General features: G+C 32.1%; 1 protein-coding gene across 1 annotated transcript in view; it reads left to right on the forward strand.

Moving 5' to 3' along the window:
- The window catches only part of KCNH8_2 (Potassium voltage-gated channel sub H member 8), a gene marked incomplete at both ends in the record, with an annotated part of 180,920 nt that overhangs the window by 120,975 nt on the left and 43,907 nt on the right, over positions 1-16,038 (forward strand). The window contains 2 exons of the mRNA XM_051218581.1: positions 7,915-8,852; positions 9,943-10,135. Of these exons, the coding sequence (XP_051075163.1) occupies positions 7,915-8,852; positions 9,943-10,135 (1,131 nt within the window). The remainder of the gene's footprint in view (positions 1-7,914; positions 8,853-9,942; positions 10,136-16,038) is intronic.

Below are 16,038 nucleotides of genomic sequence, written 5' to 3' on the forward strand. Positions count from 1 at the left end.
TTTGAATATTCTTTGCAAATTAAGTACATTGTAAAAAACACGTTTTATCGATGAAGATGTAAGAGGGGAAAAAGCGATTTTGTGAAGTTTTTATAAATATATGAATTAGATAAATTTAGATGAACGAATATGGCTTATGTTCCACTGGCATGGTGAATGAAAGAAACCTAAATTATTTCCGATAAGATGTATAGACAAAAAGGACTTAATATTGGTAAATATACATAGATTCACCAAAATTTAATATATAAGCACTAAATGATAAGCATCCTACAAAAATGCTTAAAATTACAAATAAATAGGCCAACGACAAAAAAGTATAATAATTTTCCTATAAAGATTATTATTAAAACGAGACGTTTCACTGCTAAATAATAATTCGAATGAAATTCCATGGATTGATACTGCAGTTTTACCATACCGCCATGGTGCAACAGAAGAACTCCAAAGAATTTTAAAACAACACAGGATTAAAGTATATTACGAAACAACGAGCATACACAAAACTACATGGAGTTCACCGGATCACACTATACTGAACTAGATCGACCATATCTGCATCAACAAAAAAATCAGGAAGACGATGTAGCATGTGTGAATCAAGAAACTTCTATGGAGAGCAACTGGAACGGCATCAAGGAGGCAATCACTTCAACATATCATGAGGTTCTGGGCCACAAGAAGCTAGATTCCGTGACGATCGATCGTGTACAGACCAAATCGCAACTCTACGGATCATTTTGGAACAATCAATTGAATGGAATTCATCACGCTATATCAACTTCACTGACTTCGAGAAAGAATTTGGACAGGACAACACTATGCAGGCATCTGCGACACTACGGTGTGCCTCAGAAGATAGTCAATATCATACGGAATTACTACAACGAATTAAACTGCAAAAGCGTGCATGGTAGAAAACTGACAGACTCGTTCGAATTAAAGACCGGTGTCAGGCAAGGTTGCTTACTCTCACCCTTTCTATTTCTCCTGGTGATCGACTGGATCATGAAGACGCCAACATCTTGGAGGGAGCGTGAGATATAGGGGACAGCTTGGATGCAGTTGGACGATCTAGACTTAGAAGATGATCTGGCCCTTTATCCCAAACGCAACAACAAATTCAGGAGAAGACGAACAGTGTGGCAGCAGCCTCAGCAGCAGTAGGTCTCAATATACACTAAGGGAAAAGCAGGATTCTCCGATACAACACAGCATGCACCGATCCAATCACACATGATGGAGAAGCTTTGGAAGATGAAAAAGCCCTTACATATCTGGGCAGCATCGTTGATGAACATGGTGAGTTTGATGCAGATGTGAAGGCGCGGATCGGCAAAGCAAGAGCAGCATATTTACAACTGAAGAACGTCGGGAACTCAAAACAACTGTCTGTAAGCCAACACCAAGGTCAAAATTTTCATTACAAATGTCAAGACAGTTCTACTGTATGGGGCGGAAACTTAGAGAACTACGAAAGCCATCATCCAGAAGATACAAGTGTTTATTAACAGTTGTCTTCGCGAAATACTTTGGATCCGTTGGCCGGACACTATCAGCAACAACCTATTGCGGGAGTGAACAAACCAGATTCCAGTGGAGGAAGAAATCATGAAGAAGCGCTGGGAGTGGATAGGACACACATTGAGGAAAGCACCCAACTGCGTCACAAGACAAGCCCTCACATGGAATCCTCAAGGCCAAAGGAAAAGAGGAAGACTAAAGAACACATTACGCTGAGAAATTGAGAAAGATATGAGAAGAATGAGCAACAACTGTATAGAACTAGAAAGGCAGGCCAGGGTCAGAATGGATTGGAGAATGCTGGTCGACGGCCTATGTTCTTTTGGGGAGTAACAGCGTTAAGTAAGAAAGTACGAAACAACGAACACACTTCAAAATACTTTAGTTCGCTTAAAAAACAGACTCCCCATTGTGTCAACACAGAATGTTTTTACAAGTTAAGATGTGTAGATTGTGATGCCTTCTATATCAAAGGGTCATCTCACGAAATCGTGACTCGAGCCAAAGAACATATTAGGTACACAAAGAAACTACCTAACAATCCCGTAGAACTGGATAGACTTCAAATTAAATTGGCAATAGCAGTTCACGCCAATTTCAACAACAACCAAGTCTATATCAAAATTATCGAAATATTGCAAAAAGGCTTTCCCGACATCAAAGAAAGGAGAGTAACTGAAGCTTACCATATAATCCATTATCCTACTGCTCTCAATAGAAAAGAAGACCTCACTACCCATCCGACTTGGACTACCTATCCAAGGTGCTATGTTTGGTATGAATCACATCTCACACTGTTATCGTAACTACGAATTAAACTCTATCCTTTCTCACCACCAAGGTCACATTTTTTCACCCCTGACCCTGCACACACACACAAATTTACATACATGTCGCATATAAATCACCTTGACTGGAATGAGATGACATTGACTTGTTCAGATCTGTTTTTGATTATTCGTATCTAATATTCATTACATTCACTTATGTCAATTGTTTCACACTAGATCGTGTCCCAATGTTAAGTTCTAATATATATTCGGTTGTAAGCAGCTGACGAGAAACCAAGAATATATTGAATTCATACTATTCTGGTTTTGTTGAATATCTAGTATAAGGGTTGTGGAGATTATTAAGTTTTTGATTGAGATCATGAACCGATTGATGTTATATTCTTCCTTTGTTCCTTTTTATTATTTAAACTTGGGTTAATTTTGATTTGGTTACTTATTCTCTGAAGAAGTGGTTTATATTAAGTTACGAAACGTCATAAAATCTAATTTTTCTACTCACTGAGATATTACAATTATATTATTTCTATTTATAGAAATATTTGCATGTCATTCGAAACTATGTTATACAATCTATAAGTTAAAATCATGTTTGCAGTTGTTTCTTATCAAAACAGATTATTAACAAACATTTCTTTATTTAGGAAGATTTGCACTTTTGTATATTAATAGCATGAATAGTTTAAAATAAAGGCACAACTATTTTTGCGGTTATCCGCACATAAAAAAATTCGTTTACTTCTGTCGATAAAGTTATTGCTTACTAGTTTTACTAGAGAATAACTTTGATATATATTATGCAGTATTATGGCAATAATATAACGTTTTACTAAGCAAAGATAGATAGTGGCTGGTAGCAGAATCCAGGACTCATGTTTCATCCTATTTGGGACAAATCAACTGGATGTACCTGCATCTCAGAGTTGATGTTTGCTCCTAAACTCGAACCTAGTACCGACAGCTTTAAACGCCATCGAGTTATCTACTTAGCTACTGAGTCCAGATAGCCACCTGCATGTGCGGTGGGTTTACTAACTGTACCACACACTTATCAAGGTGTTTTGGAACTTTAATGTAAAAAGACAATTAAACGTTTTATTCTAGCATTGCTATTCGAACGTTCACGCACATAAACACTCGATAGAAAATAAGTCATCAGTTTAGGTGTTGCAGAGATTGTTAAGTTTTTGATTGAGATCATGAACCGATTAATGTTAGACCACCATTGAAAACCTGGAAGAACTGGACGACCGTTTCATCCTATTGTGGGACTCCTCAGCAGTGCGCATCCACGACCCCGCTCGCGGGATTCGAACCCAGGGTCTTCAGTCTCGGGCGCGAACGCTTAACCTACTGGACCACTGAGCCGGCATCCAGTGGTGATAGTGTCTAACATCAACCAATCCATGAAATTGTGCGACCATCTTTCATTGTACTGAGGTAGACACCTTTTTCTACCCGACGCGGATTAGCTCCACTGGTCACGGCTTCTCACCAGAACTCTGAGAATTTTCTCACAAAGCTAGTCATTAGTGAGCGCATGGTAATTATCAGTTTAGGGGTTAATCCTTTAAAATTATATTTTACTTTACTTTCACTTAGATTATAACTTATTGTATTGGTAAATGTATGTAAAACTGTTTATCTGAATTATTAAAAAAAGCTGAAAACTTTCAAGTTATGGGTTCAACAAGCAATAATAACTCTCACTTCTATATCTTTCTTCCTCGTTAACTACAAAATAGAAATCAACTCTCGTATTACTATTTAAAAATCATATTTAGCTAAGTTATTAGTATTAATGTCATAATTATGAATAACGTACATGTCTATTAAATAATGAATCCTACTTAATCATTGAATTATTTAACATAACCATGAATATGAACTGTCCAAAGTACTAAAAAGTTGAACAACATAACTTTATCTAATCCATATGTGGAGTATATCTGACTATCTGGTAATACTTGTTCATAATTTATGAATATCTAATAAATAAATAAAATGCAAAATATACTTTCTTGAAGTCAAAACTTCAACATCACAAGCATACAACATTGTTATTAGCATATTTCTATACTTTCAAATTTATTTGGATACTGTAAGCTTCAAAGAATTGAGTTTGTATTTTCTTCATTGATTTTTTAAAGAAAAAAACAACCCCGAAATAATGACGATTTATCTAAGATTAGAGGTGAATAGATATACCAATACTCATGTTTCTATGTAGACTGTCATGTTTCTTTATATATTAAGATGTTTATTTAAAAGAATTCCAAACTTGTCTGGTGTTTGATTAAGGTAAACCAAGAGGAAATTTCAAGTTGGATATCTGCCTTCAAACACTAAATGTTATATATTTTTAGTTTTTTTCCTTTATTAGTACCTCTTGTGGATTATTAATTAGTTTCTTTTAACTTATAAGGTAGATACATTTATTAATTTGTGTTCAATATTTCAATGTATTAGTTCCCCTTCATACTTTAACTCTAGAAGATAAGTATGAAACCTTAATATTGTAATAATATAAATATTATAAAAATATACATAAATCATGGAAACAATACAAGTATTGATTTTCTGAGGTGCCCCCAATGAAAATCAAATTGTTGACGTTTAGTCTCATAACGAACAGATGTCAGAATGTGAAACGATAAGACAGCATAATTATACTTCCACCAGTAAAATTAAACTTGAAGATGTTAAACAAATGAGAAGTGATTTGAATTTACAAACAGTTCATGATATCTAGGAGTGAGTAAACAGCCAATGAGTTTGTTACTCAGACTACTGGCCGCTTTTCTGGTCACTATGAAACGGACCCCTACAAAAAACGCAAGATCTTCTCTTGGAACTAAAACTGAAGCGTCAAATTTTATGAAATCGATTTCATTCACAGATTAAAAGTAATGTAATTCCATTAAACCAAAGAATTCTATCACTATCACAGTGGAAACATTTGAAGCGATTCAGTGAATGAATACGAACAAGCACAATAAGGCCACAACTGAAATTTCTAAACTTAGGATCCGTACAGAATTATGATAATGAGATATGCTTGACTTATTGTAAGCACTACAAAACCTTTCAAATAGCATCAATAAGCAAACTGTAGGAAAAGTTTAAGTTCATTTGCTAAATTACTGTTAAAATGACACAACTATGAATGAAATAAACAGAAAGGAACATTTTTATAAATGAAACCTAGCAACTACTTGTGACATAACCAACAAAAACTTTCACTACTCAGTAGTCATTCAAATAAATAAAAAAAAATCAAACTTTAATACATATGAATGAAAATTATAGTGGTATAACAAATCCTTACACTTTTTCGACATTTGACCACTACATTTTATGTGTTTCATATGCAAGAGAATCTTATTAACTGGTCACTCATTACTTATATATACATGATAGTGTAAGAAATTCCTTTAGACCTGGTGAAAGCCAATCACAAGCTACGTAATCATTATAAACTGACAGATCACTTTTAGAATCATTCTAAAAAGTTAATTTAGATTTAGGATAAAGTTTTCTTATGTTGCCTAGAATAACGGACAAACTTTTATCAACTAAACGATCTATTGCTTAAACTTCCCAGTAAGCGAAAATAAATAATAGATATAGTATAAAACTATACAAAATACTAAGGGATAAAATTAATTGACATTCTGTTCTTGTTTAAGATTGAAAATTGAATCCATATCAAGATAAATGATATTGTGTAGATTCTAGAAGTAGATCTATTCATGAACTGATATCATCTGGGAGGCCTCTGAAAACTAAGGAATACCGAACAGTTGTTTAGTTCTAGTTTGAGGCTTTTCAGTAGTGCATAGGTATCATCGAACTCATAAGCCTATAGATTCTTACACTTCTAAAACAAACGAAGAAATAATAAATACAAAAGTTAGTTCTTAAATTTGTAAATCCGGTTAATTATATTCATAAACAGTACACTATTTCTTAAATGTCACTCAATGGATGATATTCTTTGATGGGATAAAACAAATCAATGTATTATATAATTTGCATCGTAACTGATATTTGGCAGGCAACAAATGAAGACCAGGAAGCATTTGACACATATTTGATTCACGTATAGGGTCCTTCTGTGTTGGATGTAAGGCAACTATCTACATTTTACGTAATATTATGAACTAATTAGAATTGGCAATAAAGACCACTGGATCCCAGTTCATTGGCTTAAACATCCTGCATTAGTTCTTGATAGAATTGTAAGTACCCATTGCTGAGATACCCCATACTAGAATGAAACGTCTGTTCAAAGCTTCCTAGTTTTTAATGACTGGTTAATTAAACTTTGATTATTATGAATGATGTTTTCTGCTAAATACCTAATAGAGATTGCTTATTTCTCGTCACCATAATTACATGTAAGTTGAACAAATAATTTATCTCAGCATGTCATTACATCTAACAAACATAATATAACTTGATACGTTCGTGTAAATCTTAATTTAACGATCGTTATTCTTCATGTGAGTACCGTACAATGCGAATTAACAGATGAAGATTAATTGGATTCTACGTAATGAAAAAAACTACAGTTGTTTAAATTATGCATACCAAATCGAAACATATTGATTTTTTGTCATTAACCAGACAAACAAGATCACTGAAGAAGAAGAAGAAAGAGAGAACTTCGATGGTGGTTGGAGGTAGTCAACAGGAAACCCTGGACCCGGGTTTCGTGCTACTTGGCACTCGTCAGCAAGGTGTACCTGTAATCTTGAGGGAACTGGTGCTCCCTGGCGGATTCGATCTCGTGTCACCCAGCTTTACAGTCAGAGACGTTACCACTGAGCTATCCGAGCCGTGACTAACCTCCTGTAGGACTGAGATGTAATCACAATTGATTGATCACTGGGTGTCGAGTCACCTAGACTGGTGGCCACATTGCAACATGATCGATAGCATTCGATCTGCACTATTAAGGACTAGACAAGCATGAGATTGATCACCACCCAGTGATCAATCAATTGTGAAAGAGAACTTCCTTTAATAAGAATCCCTAGATATATAACAGTTAACCAAATTCATATCAATCTAACTTATAATGCATCTTAATGTAGAACAATTAATCAAATCATTCTTGTAAATATCATAGAACACATTAATCTGACTTGCAAGAATTCATTTTCAATGAATAACCACTGTAAAGAAAATACAAGAAGAAATTATTTAAGTTCATAAAATATGCTATTAGGTTTCACGTAAAACCTTGAGTTATACTACAGTTTATATAAAGATTACAATGTAAGCCAAATTTTTAACCATTATAAGCAAAGATGGATAGTGACTAGCAGTGAAATCTAGGACACGCTTTTCGTCCTATTTGGGACTCATCAGCCGAATGTACCTGCAATATCGAGGCAATCCGCACAGTATGCACATATTCCAATAAGAGACTGGTCAATTGCAATCTTAAACATCAAGTAAACAATACCAACTGAATTTAAATGTTCAATCCATGTGAATTCAGTAGCATAAAAATCATCTAGTTTATGATACCATGGCATTTATACTATTTTTCTCTCTATACTTTTCAAAGTATTTTTTTTCGAATATATAGGAAAATTGTCTGTCACATGATGTGATTACTGTTCCAGCTATTACATTACAATTAGCTAATGATGAAAAAGACTGGGAGGATAGTGAAACTAAATTGAATGTTATTAAAGATGTAGAAAGTTTGAAACCGCCTAAGTTTATATTTGACAATAAAGGAAGAAGTTGTAGTTTAACAACATATGATGAAGAGTCTGGCCTATTAATTCCTCATGCAAATGATCGATCAAATTCGGAAATATCAATAACTAAACCATTATCAACAATTACAAAGCCAAAAGTAACGGGAGCAAATCAAATTGCATGGCAATTTAGATCACCAACTCTTGGCACAAAATATTTATCTCATTATCCAAGGCGTTTGCAATCAACGGATAAGATTGTAACAAGACGAAGATTTTTTCTACTAAAATCATCTAAATCATCCGGTTGTTCAAGTAATCTAGACTTGACACAAAAGTCAAAAGAGAATAAGTCACCACCTTCTAATTATAAACCCATAGAAGAGCTAAACGAAACTATGAGTTATAAAACATTTACTTGTAATTTGAAATCATTTAGTCCTAAACAAAATCGTCGTCATACTATGCCAGCATTTGAAGCTCAAAATTCTGAATCAAAAGCAACAAGTTCTAGTGTGATGAATCCATACCGAAGATCTGATCGTCATACAGATGATACATGGATATTTTCAAATCATTCAAGTGGAACACAGTCAAATGACGAATTATGTTCATCAAGCATTGCATCACCACAGTGTTTATCATATAATTATGAAAAAACTCCTTTATTATCCAGTCAATGTCTTTCAATTCCAAATGTAAATTTTACAGAAAATACACAACCACAAATAGTATCTAGTAAGCCTATATGCGTATCTATGCAACTGACACAATTCAATTCACTTAATTGTGATATTAATACAATTTCAACATCTAATTTGTAAGTTGATTGTTAATTTACTTTGTTTATTTGTACATTGTTTAGTAAGAATATTGGATTTAAAGTTAATCTACGTCACAAGTGAGTAATTAATGAAAATTAGAGATCATTGAACAACCGTCTTGTCCTGAATTAAGACTCTTCATCAGTGTGTATCTATGACTTCATGCTAGAATAAATCAACAGTCTTTAGATGTTTACGTAAACTTTAATTTGATTTCTACTGCATGAAAATACTTTTTGAAGATAACAAAGTGTTGGGTGGTTATTATTTCAAAACTCATATGTGTCATTAAGATTTAGACGCCATTAGTTGACAGCATAAGAAATTACAAGAATTTTCCGATATCACTGATGTACAGTATGGAATTTGACATAGGAAATGTACTTAAATGAAAGAATTCTTAAACTTCCAGCTCTTTGAATGAAACTTTAATTCATCATGATTAATTATCATCATTACTGTTTTATACCCTAATATAATCGAAATTTCACCGTTTTTTCAACGATCATCCTAAATAGTATATTTAATCCCAATCGTTGTGACCGTGACTGCAGATTAGACGGCAGTGAATTATCGATCGAACCAAAAGACGCGTAAAACACGTGAGGAAAACCTAGAGTTCTGATTGGCCCTGCTCTGCTGTCTAGCCCAGCCAGTTGAGTCCAGAACGCAATTCTCAGCCTCTGAGATATGAATCGTTATATTTCAAACATACTCTGTTTATATACTAATCAAGCAGACCACATCGTACCATAAAATAGAAAATAACATTTGTACAATATTTGGCCAACAGGAAAATGACACCATCTCAAGTCCAAGGATAGCGTTAGACTTAACAGAATAATTTTTGGGATATTTTTCTGAATACCCCAACACCAACCACACAAGGTACTTAATTTATCTCGTATTTGGTTATGGTTACATACTGCTAAATATTTCAAGATGGTGAAAAACATCGATTTTATGTATCCTACCTGAAATAATCTTTAAACTGATGTCAGTTTTAACATAGAAGTTACTGAAATTTAACATTAGTTGTATGCCATATATTCAATTCGATTTTTTTTATTATTTCATTACATTTAGATGTTTATATACACCAAATACTTCTCCAGTCAATTCAATTTGGTCATGTACAAATGATTACAATCCTAATCGATGTACATTATCAAATCGTGTCTATCATTTACAAGGCAGCAATTTAAATGAAATTCATTTAATTAATGAATTACGTAATTTAAATAATCGTTTAGAATGTATAGAATTACAATTTACAAAAGTATTTAAATTAATAGAATCTAAGCAATTTTTATAAATCACAACAACAACAACAACAACAAAATTCCAATTTCATCAGTTTTATTTATATTTTCGTCTTTATTATTTTTTTGTTTGTTTGTTTCTAGATTTTGTCTATGTTTCGTTAGCCATAGCAACAACCTTAGAAAAAAAACAAAAAAAATTATTATTTACTTAGCATAATATGAACTAGAGAAAGAAAAAATAAACGATTCATCATAGACAAATATCATTCAGGTTCATATAAATGATTTTCAATAGTTTGTTATGTAATGACTATGACTACATATCAATATAATCTAAAGTAAATTCAAATATAAGTTATATACGATCAGGGAAATTATTTTAATGACTTTATTGATTAATTTATATCCTAATATGTTATATGAATTGAATCGGTTCGTTTTTGTTGTTGGGGGGGGGTGGAGTTTGTTTTAATGATTCAGATAATCAGTATATTTCATTGATAAATAATAAATAACAAAATATACATATAAACAATATTATACTGTATTATGTTAGATATTAGAATAAAAGTTAATATACATTAATCATTTATGATGTAATTGTATATACCTTTTTAGTCGCTAAGTGATTTCATAATATTTGCATGATTTAAAATAATTACCATGGATAAATATATTATTTTTCTCTTCTTTTTTTCCTAAAAATAATCTTTGAAACATCACAAATGATTCACATTTTTATGTTAATTTATAATTAATAGTCATGTACATCTAGTTTTCCATTGTAAATAAAATAGATTAAGATTTTAGTGTATTTTTTTAATTTTGGTTGACAATAGAATGTTTCTATCTGAGACTTATCAGCTGGATGTAACTTCAGACACTGTTATGCGAAAACCAAAAGTAATACAATAATAATCTTGAGGGAACTGATGCTTCTCGACGGATTCGACCTGATACATGTGGTATTGATCAACATTCAATGATTAATCAATTGTGATTACATCTCAGTTCTATAGGAACTCAGTTACGGCTCAGACAGCCCAGTGATAACGTCTCTGACTGTGAAGCTGAGTGACATGAGTTGACTCTTCAAAACTTTGTAAACACAATATTTAAAATGCATTCAGATATCGTATTTAGAAGACTAAGTAACCTACTGAATATTCAACGGTTTATAAATACCTGATATGTGAAAAACAATTCAAACAAGAAATGGTTTACTTGAGCCAAAATTCAGACAATGTTATGTTGATATTTTTAATTATCTTAGCAACATATCGTTTAGTCTGATACGAACTCCTAACTGTTTCACTCTAAAAAGCTTTTTTGAAATGTATATGATGTGATATCAGATATCAAATAGGAAACAACTTAAACATAGTATACTTCAATATATTAATAAAATATGTAGTGCTAAACAAGACAAAAAGACGCGTAATTTGCTTGGTTGCCTTTTTTTCAATCGAAAATCTCGGCTTAATCTTGAAATTGATCTAGCTGATTAGTATAGTTAATTTGTGTTGCTGCTGCTTTTTCAAAAGTAGATTTCAATCATTTTTGTTTAAATAATTTCAAGATTATAAGTACACCTTGCTGACGAGTGCTAAATAGCACAAAACCCGGATCCAGAATTTTCTGTTGACTATCTTTAACCATCATCTTCTGACTGTAAAACTAATCCTGAATAAATGTTTTTTCTCTCTCTCAAATATTCATCAGTATAATAATCTCTTTTTCTGAAAACTTTTTTCAAGTTTTAATATTTGAATTGTACTGTAGTGAACAGAACACGGGTGGGGACAATCGAATGCATTTAACACAAAATTACAGGACTTGTTAATAAACTCTAACAATCATAAAGTAAACGCTTAATTTGCAAAATGTCCACAAATTGTCTCAAAATGACTCAGACTTCATTGTTCTAGCATTTTCATACAAATTGCATCTGTGCTTCCATTCTTTACTTTCCGATCCTCTTGTTTCTCTGCTTCCAAATCTTCTGTCTACGACTAACATCATCTACTACTTATGTCAATATAAGTAGTACACATCAAAGTACTATCAATTGTTATTTACTACTTCATAATGAAATTTTTCAAACTCCTTTTGATGTATCGCTGTTGAATAATGGAATTACAACAAAATTATCTCATAACAAAATGATGAAAAGAATATAAATAGAAAAAAAAACATTTGAAAATAAGTTTTACAAATTGTAAATCAATTGATAGAATGATGAATGTTTTACCGACTAATGAAGGAAGGTTGTTTTACTTAATCACATAGAAAAGAAATAATCCACTGTTTATTGTTTATATATTAGTAGATTACATTATACTATTTTATCCTCTAATGTCTACTATACAGTGAATATAAATGAGTATAAAAAACATTAAACATTCATAATTTATAGTATTATTTTTATTAATGACACTAGGTTTACCCCTTTTATTAAACAATCTTTACAATAAGGAGAGAATATTAATGTTTAGAGTAAATATCTGTTGGTTAATTGATGTTGTATAAAGTAATACAATTTCCAGATCTATACAATCTGATACTAAAAGTATTTAATCTTTATGAAAAATATACAAAGATTTTGCCTAGAAAGAACAATTGTCTTCATGAATAGAATAATCAAAGTAATTCTTTCTTACAGTTAGGCTATGCATTTTAATAATTATTGTAAAACTATTGCTTTGGTGTTGTGTGTTTTTCATTGGGTAGTAAGAAAGTACACGTTAGTACATATTTTGCACCAAATTTACATGAACAAATTGGGTAAATGTTACGCTTTAGTAATATAAAATACTGAATATTAATACAAAGTTGGCTGCAAGCCAACCACGATTGTCAGTATTTAATATTATGAAAGAAGGAGGTGGGAAAATAATTACTGGAATGAAATAAAAGCTATGTATAATGGATATGTTGAACAAAATCAAATGCACACTGCAGCATACTGACATATATTCTGAGAAATTTCACTATCAAAGATATATATTTATTACCATATTTTCATCAACGTATATAGAAGGTCATTTGAACGATACTTTATGTCATCCTACATTCTAATGAAATATAAAGAAAAATGAAAGGATACACAATAGTTTTGAATTTTCAATTTACATGTAAATAATTATTAGTAACTTATGCAGAGCATGAAAATATCAAAGAATAAGCGTACAATTCATTAAACTTGATATTCAGTGCTCAATTAAGAAATGGTCAACTTCGCGACAATAAGGCTTAAAGACATTACTTCAATCTGATCTGATATATACTCAACAAAATGTAGGGCGTTAAAACCCTTAGACCCATACTTAAAACGATAGCAAACTGAGACGTACTTATATACTTGAGCTTTTTACCCCTCATGGAGGAGCATAGGCCGCCCATCATCATTCTTCTTCCAACACTGTACTCCTCCCTCCTTACAAGTTGTAACCATATGGTATTCATTCTTTAGATGTTTATCTCCAATTACCAACGCGTTACGTTTTTTGACCTGCCACGTTCCTCTTTGCCTCCAGGATTCCAAATCGACACTTGCCTTGTGATGCAGTTTGGTGATTTCTTCAACGTATGTCCTATCCACTTCTAGTGTCTTTTCTTTATTTTCTCCTCAGATGAAGGTTGGTTTGTCTTCCCTCACAATAGATCATTCCTTATTGTATCGGGTCAACAGACATCGAGTATTTTACATAGACAGTCTCTCATAAAAATGATCTTTATCGTCGTTGCTATCATTGGTGCGTGCATCGCATTGGATAATATTCATTGTGATTCCCTCCTTCTTTGCTTTGAAGGACGCTTTGAAGTTATTGATGACATTTCCTTTCAATAAGTGAGTTTCGTGATACTTTGGACAGCATGAGACAAACCTGCTGAGTGTATGGAGCATTTTCTTCTTCAAGACCATAGTACAGAAGCATCTCTCTTGAATCTGTGCTTTACTGTCTAGCTTAAGTCCTACGATTCTGAGAACCGTTAGGTTGTATCTCCCCATTTCCACAGCTACTTGACTGGTCCATACGGTCTCCTACATTGTTCGAACATTCCATGAACCTCTATTAGCTATTGCTTTTGTTTCTTCCGTTTGCCATTTAATTGATTCCATTAGTTACAAAATTAGGTTGACTTGAGAATCCACTTCCCGATCCATGAAAAAGAATGCGCATTGAGAACGAAATACGAAAAAAGTTATATTTTCAATAAGACAAAATCCCATAACAAAATAAATTTACTTGGAGATAACGATTGATAACAGCGTTAATCTCTTTCAATTGAGTTTATTCTGTCACTGATTTTGTGCGGCTGAATAGTTTTTATCATTGCATAAAGGCTTAGACATTTAGATCATCACTGATCACTGGATAAAATGGTTTAAATAAACATTTCATCGATAGCATATTGGTCTATTTCATGCACTAATATTCAGTTCAACAAACGAAAGGTTTGAGATTTTACAATTTTCATTAGTGATTTGAAAATGATACTCAATTAAAATGAAACTTGCACCAGCAAAAGTGTACGATATCCCTATAAGCATTTATGACTAGTTTCTGCACATATTTTGTCCGTCACAGAATGTGTAAACCAAGACTTAAAAACAATTTAATTCAGGAAGAGATGCATGCTCCCATGCTTTTGCTTGAGTGGACAATGGTGGATTGAGCAGTGAGACAAACATATGGTATTATCCCAAAAAAGCTGAGTTCAAAGTGATTCAAACTTACAGTTTACATATCTGCAATCATATACGCCACCGTTGAGTCATATACACTGTCATCTAGACTATTACTATTATACATAAATTCTTGCTCCTTCAAACATATTATTATTATTAAACTATCACTTTGTCCATTTGCTTGCTTAATATTAAACGAGGAACTGTCAACATAATACATATCTCATAAACAGTAGCCGTATAAATTAATCCATTACAAAAAAGGTACAGTTATATTTAATAATTAACCATATACTCAAACAATCATCCAAACTAGAAAGCAAATAAATAAATAAAAACTCCTAAAAATCATTCTTTTCTCAAAAGATTTAAATTACTGTAGCAAATCGGTTATAGTTTCACACTAAATCAAATCAAAATAAATTTTTTTTCTCGAATGTCTTCTATACTAATAATGAAAGCACTTCAACGAAATATGTCATAATCTGGCTAAGATCTAGCTATTTTCATTTATATGTATCATTAACAAACTTTGACTTGATAATTTCGAATAAATTGAGCATTGGGTAGATTATTATAAATAAAAGCAATATATTTGTAATACCTCAATGAGTAGAATAAATTAAATTTTCCGACGTTTCGTGACTCAGTGTAAGCCACTTCTTCAGAGAGTGAATAACCAAATCAAAATTAATTAAATAGTACAATGAAACAAGATCAAGAGTTTATTTAGTTTATCTATTCAGTAAATTCACTCGGCCCATATTATTAAAACGATAAACTTAAGAAAATAGAAAATGATTTATGTATCACATTTCATTGCAATACAAAAATGATGAATTCGAAAAACGATGGAATGGAGAAAGAAAAAAATGATAAAGTGGTCCAAACGTCAAATTTGCATTTTATAAACGGTTACAATTTATCAGTTATTCGACAACACTTGAAGGCAGACTACACAATCTCCTCAACTTTCTTCTTACCTTTCATGTCGTGTATAAAACGTTTTTCCAACACGATAGTACTCTGTAAAATTTATTCATTGGTCGTTTGATTTTGAAGGTTTTTCATTAATGACTTTTAAAAAAACTGCTTTATCTTTGTCTTTCAAGATTTTGGGACAAATAATTGATAATTTCAATTTAATTACATATTTTTTCAAAGAATCACTTCAATAAAAGAAAATGAATATAATCATAGTTAGCTCAGTTCTCAATCTTCACT

Source organism: Schistosoma haematobium, chromosome 1, assembly GCF_000699445.3.
Source record: "Schistosoma haematobium chromosome 1, whole genome shotgun sequence".
In the NCBI taxonomy this organism is placed as follows: Eukaryota; Metazoa; Platyhelminthes; class Trematoda; order Strigeidida; family Schistosomatidae; genus Schistosoma; species Schistosoma haematobium.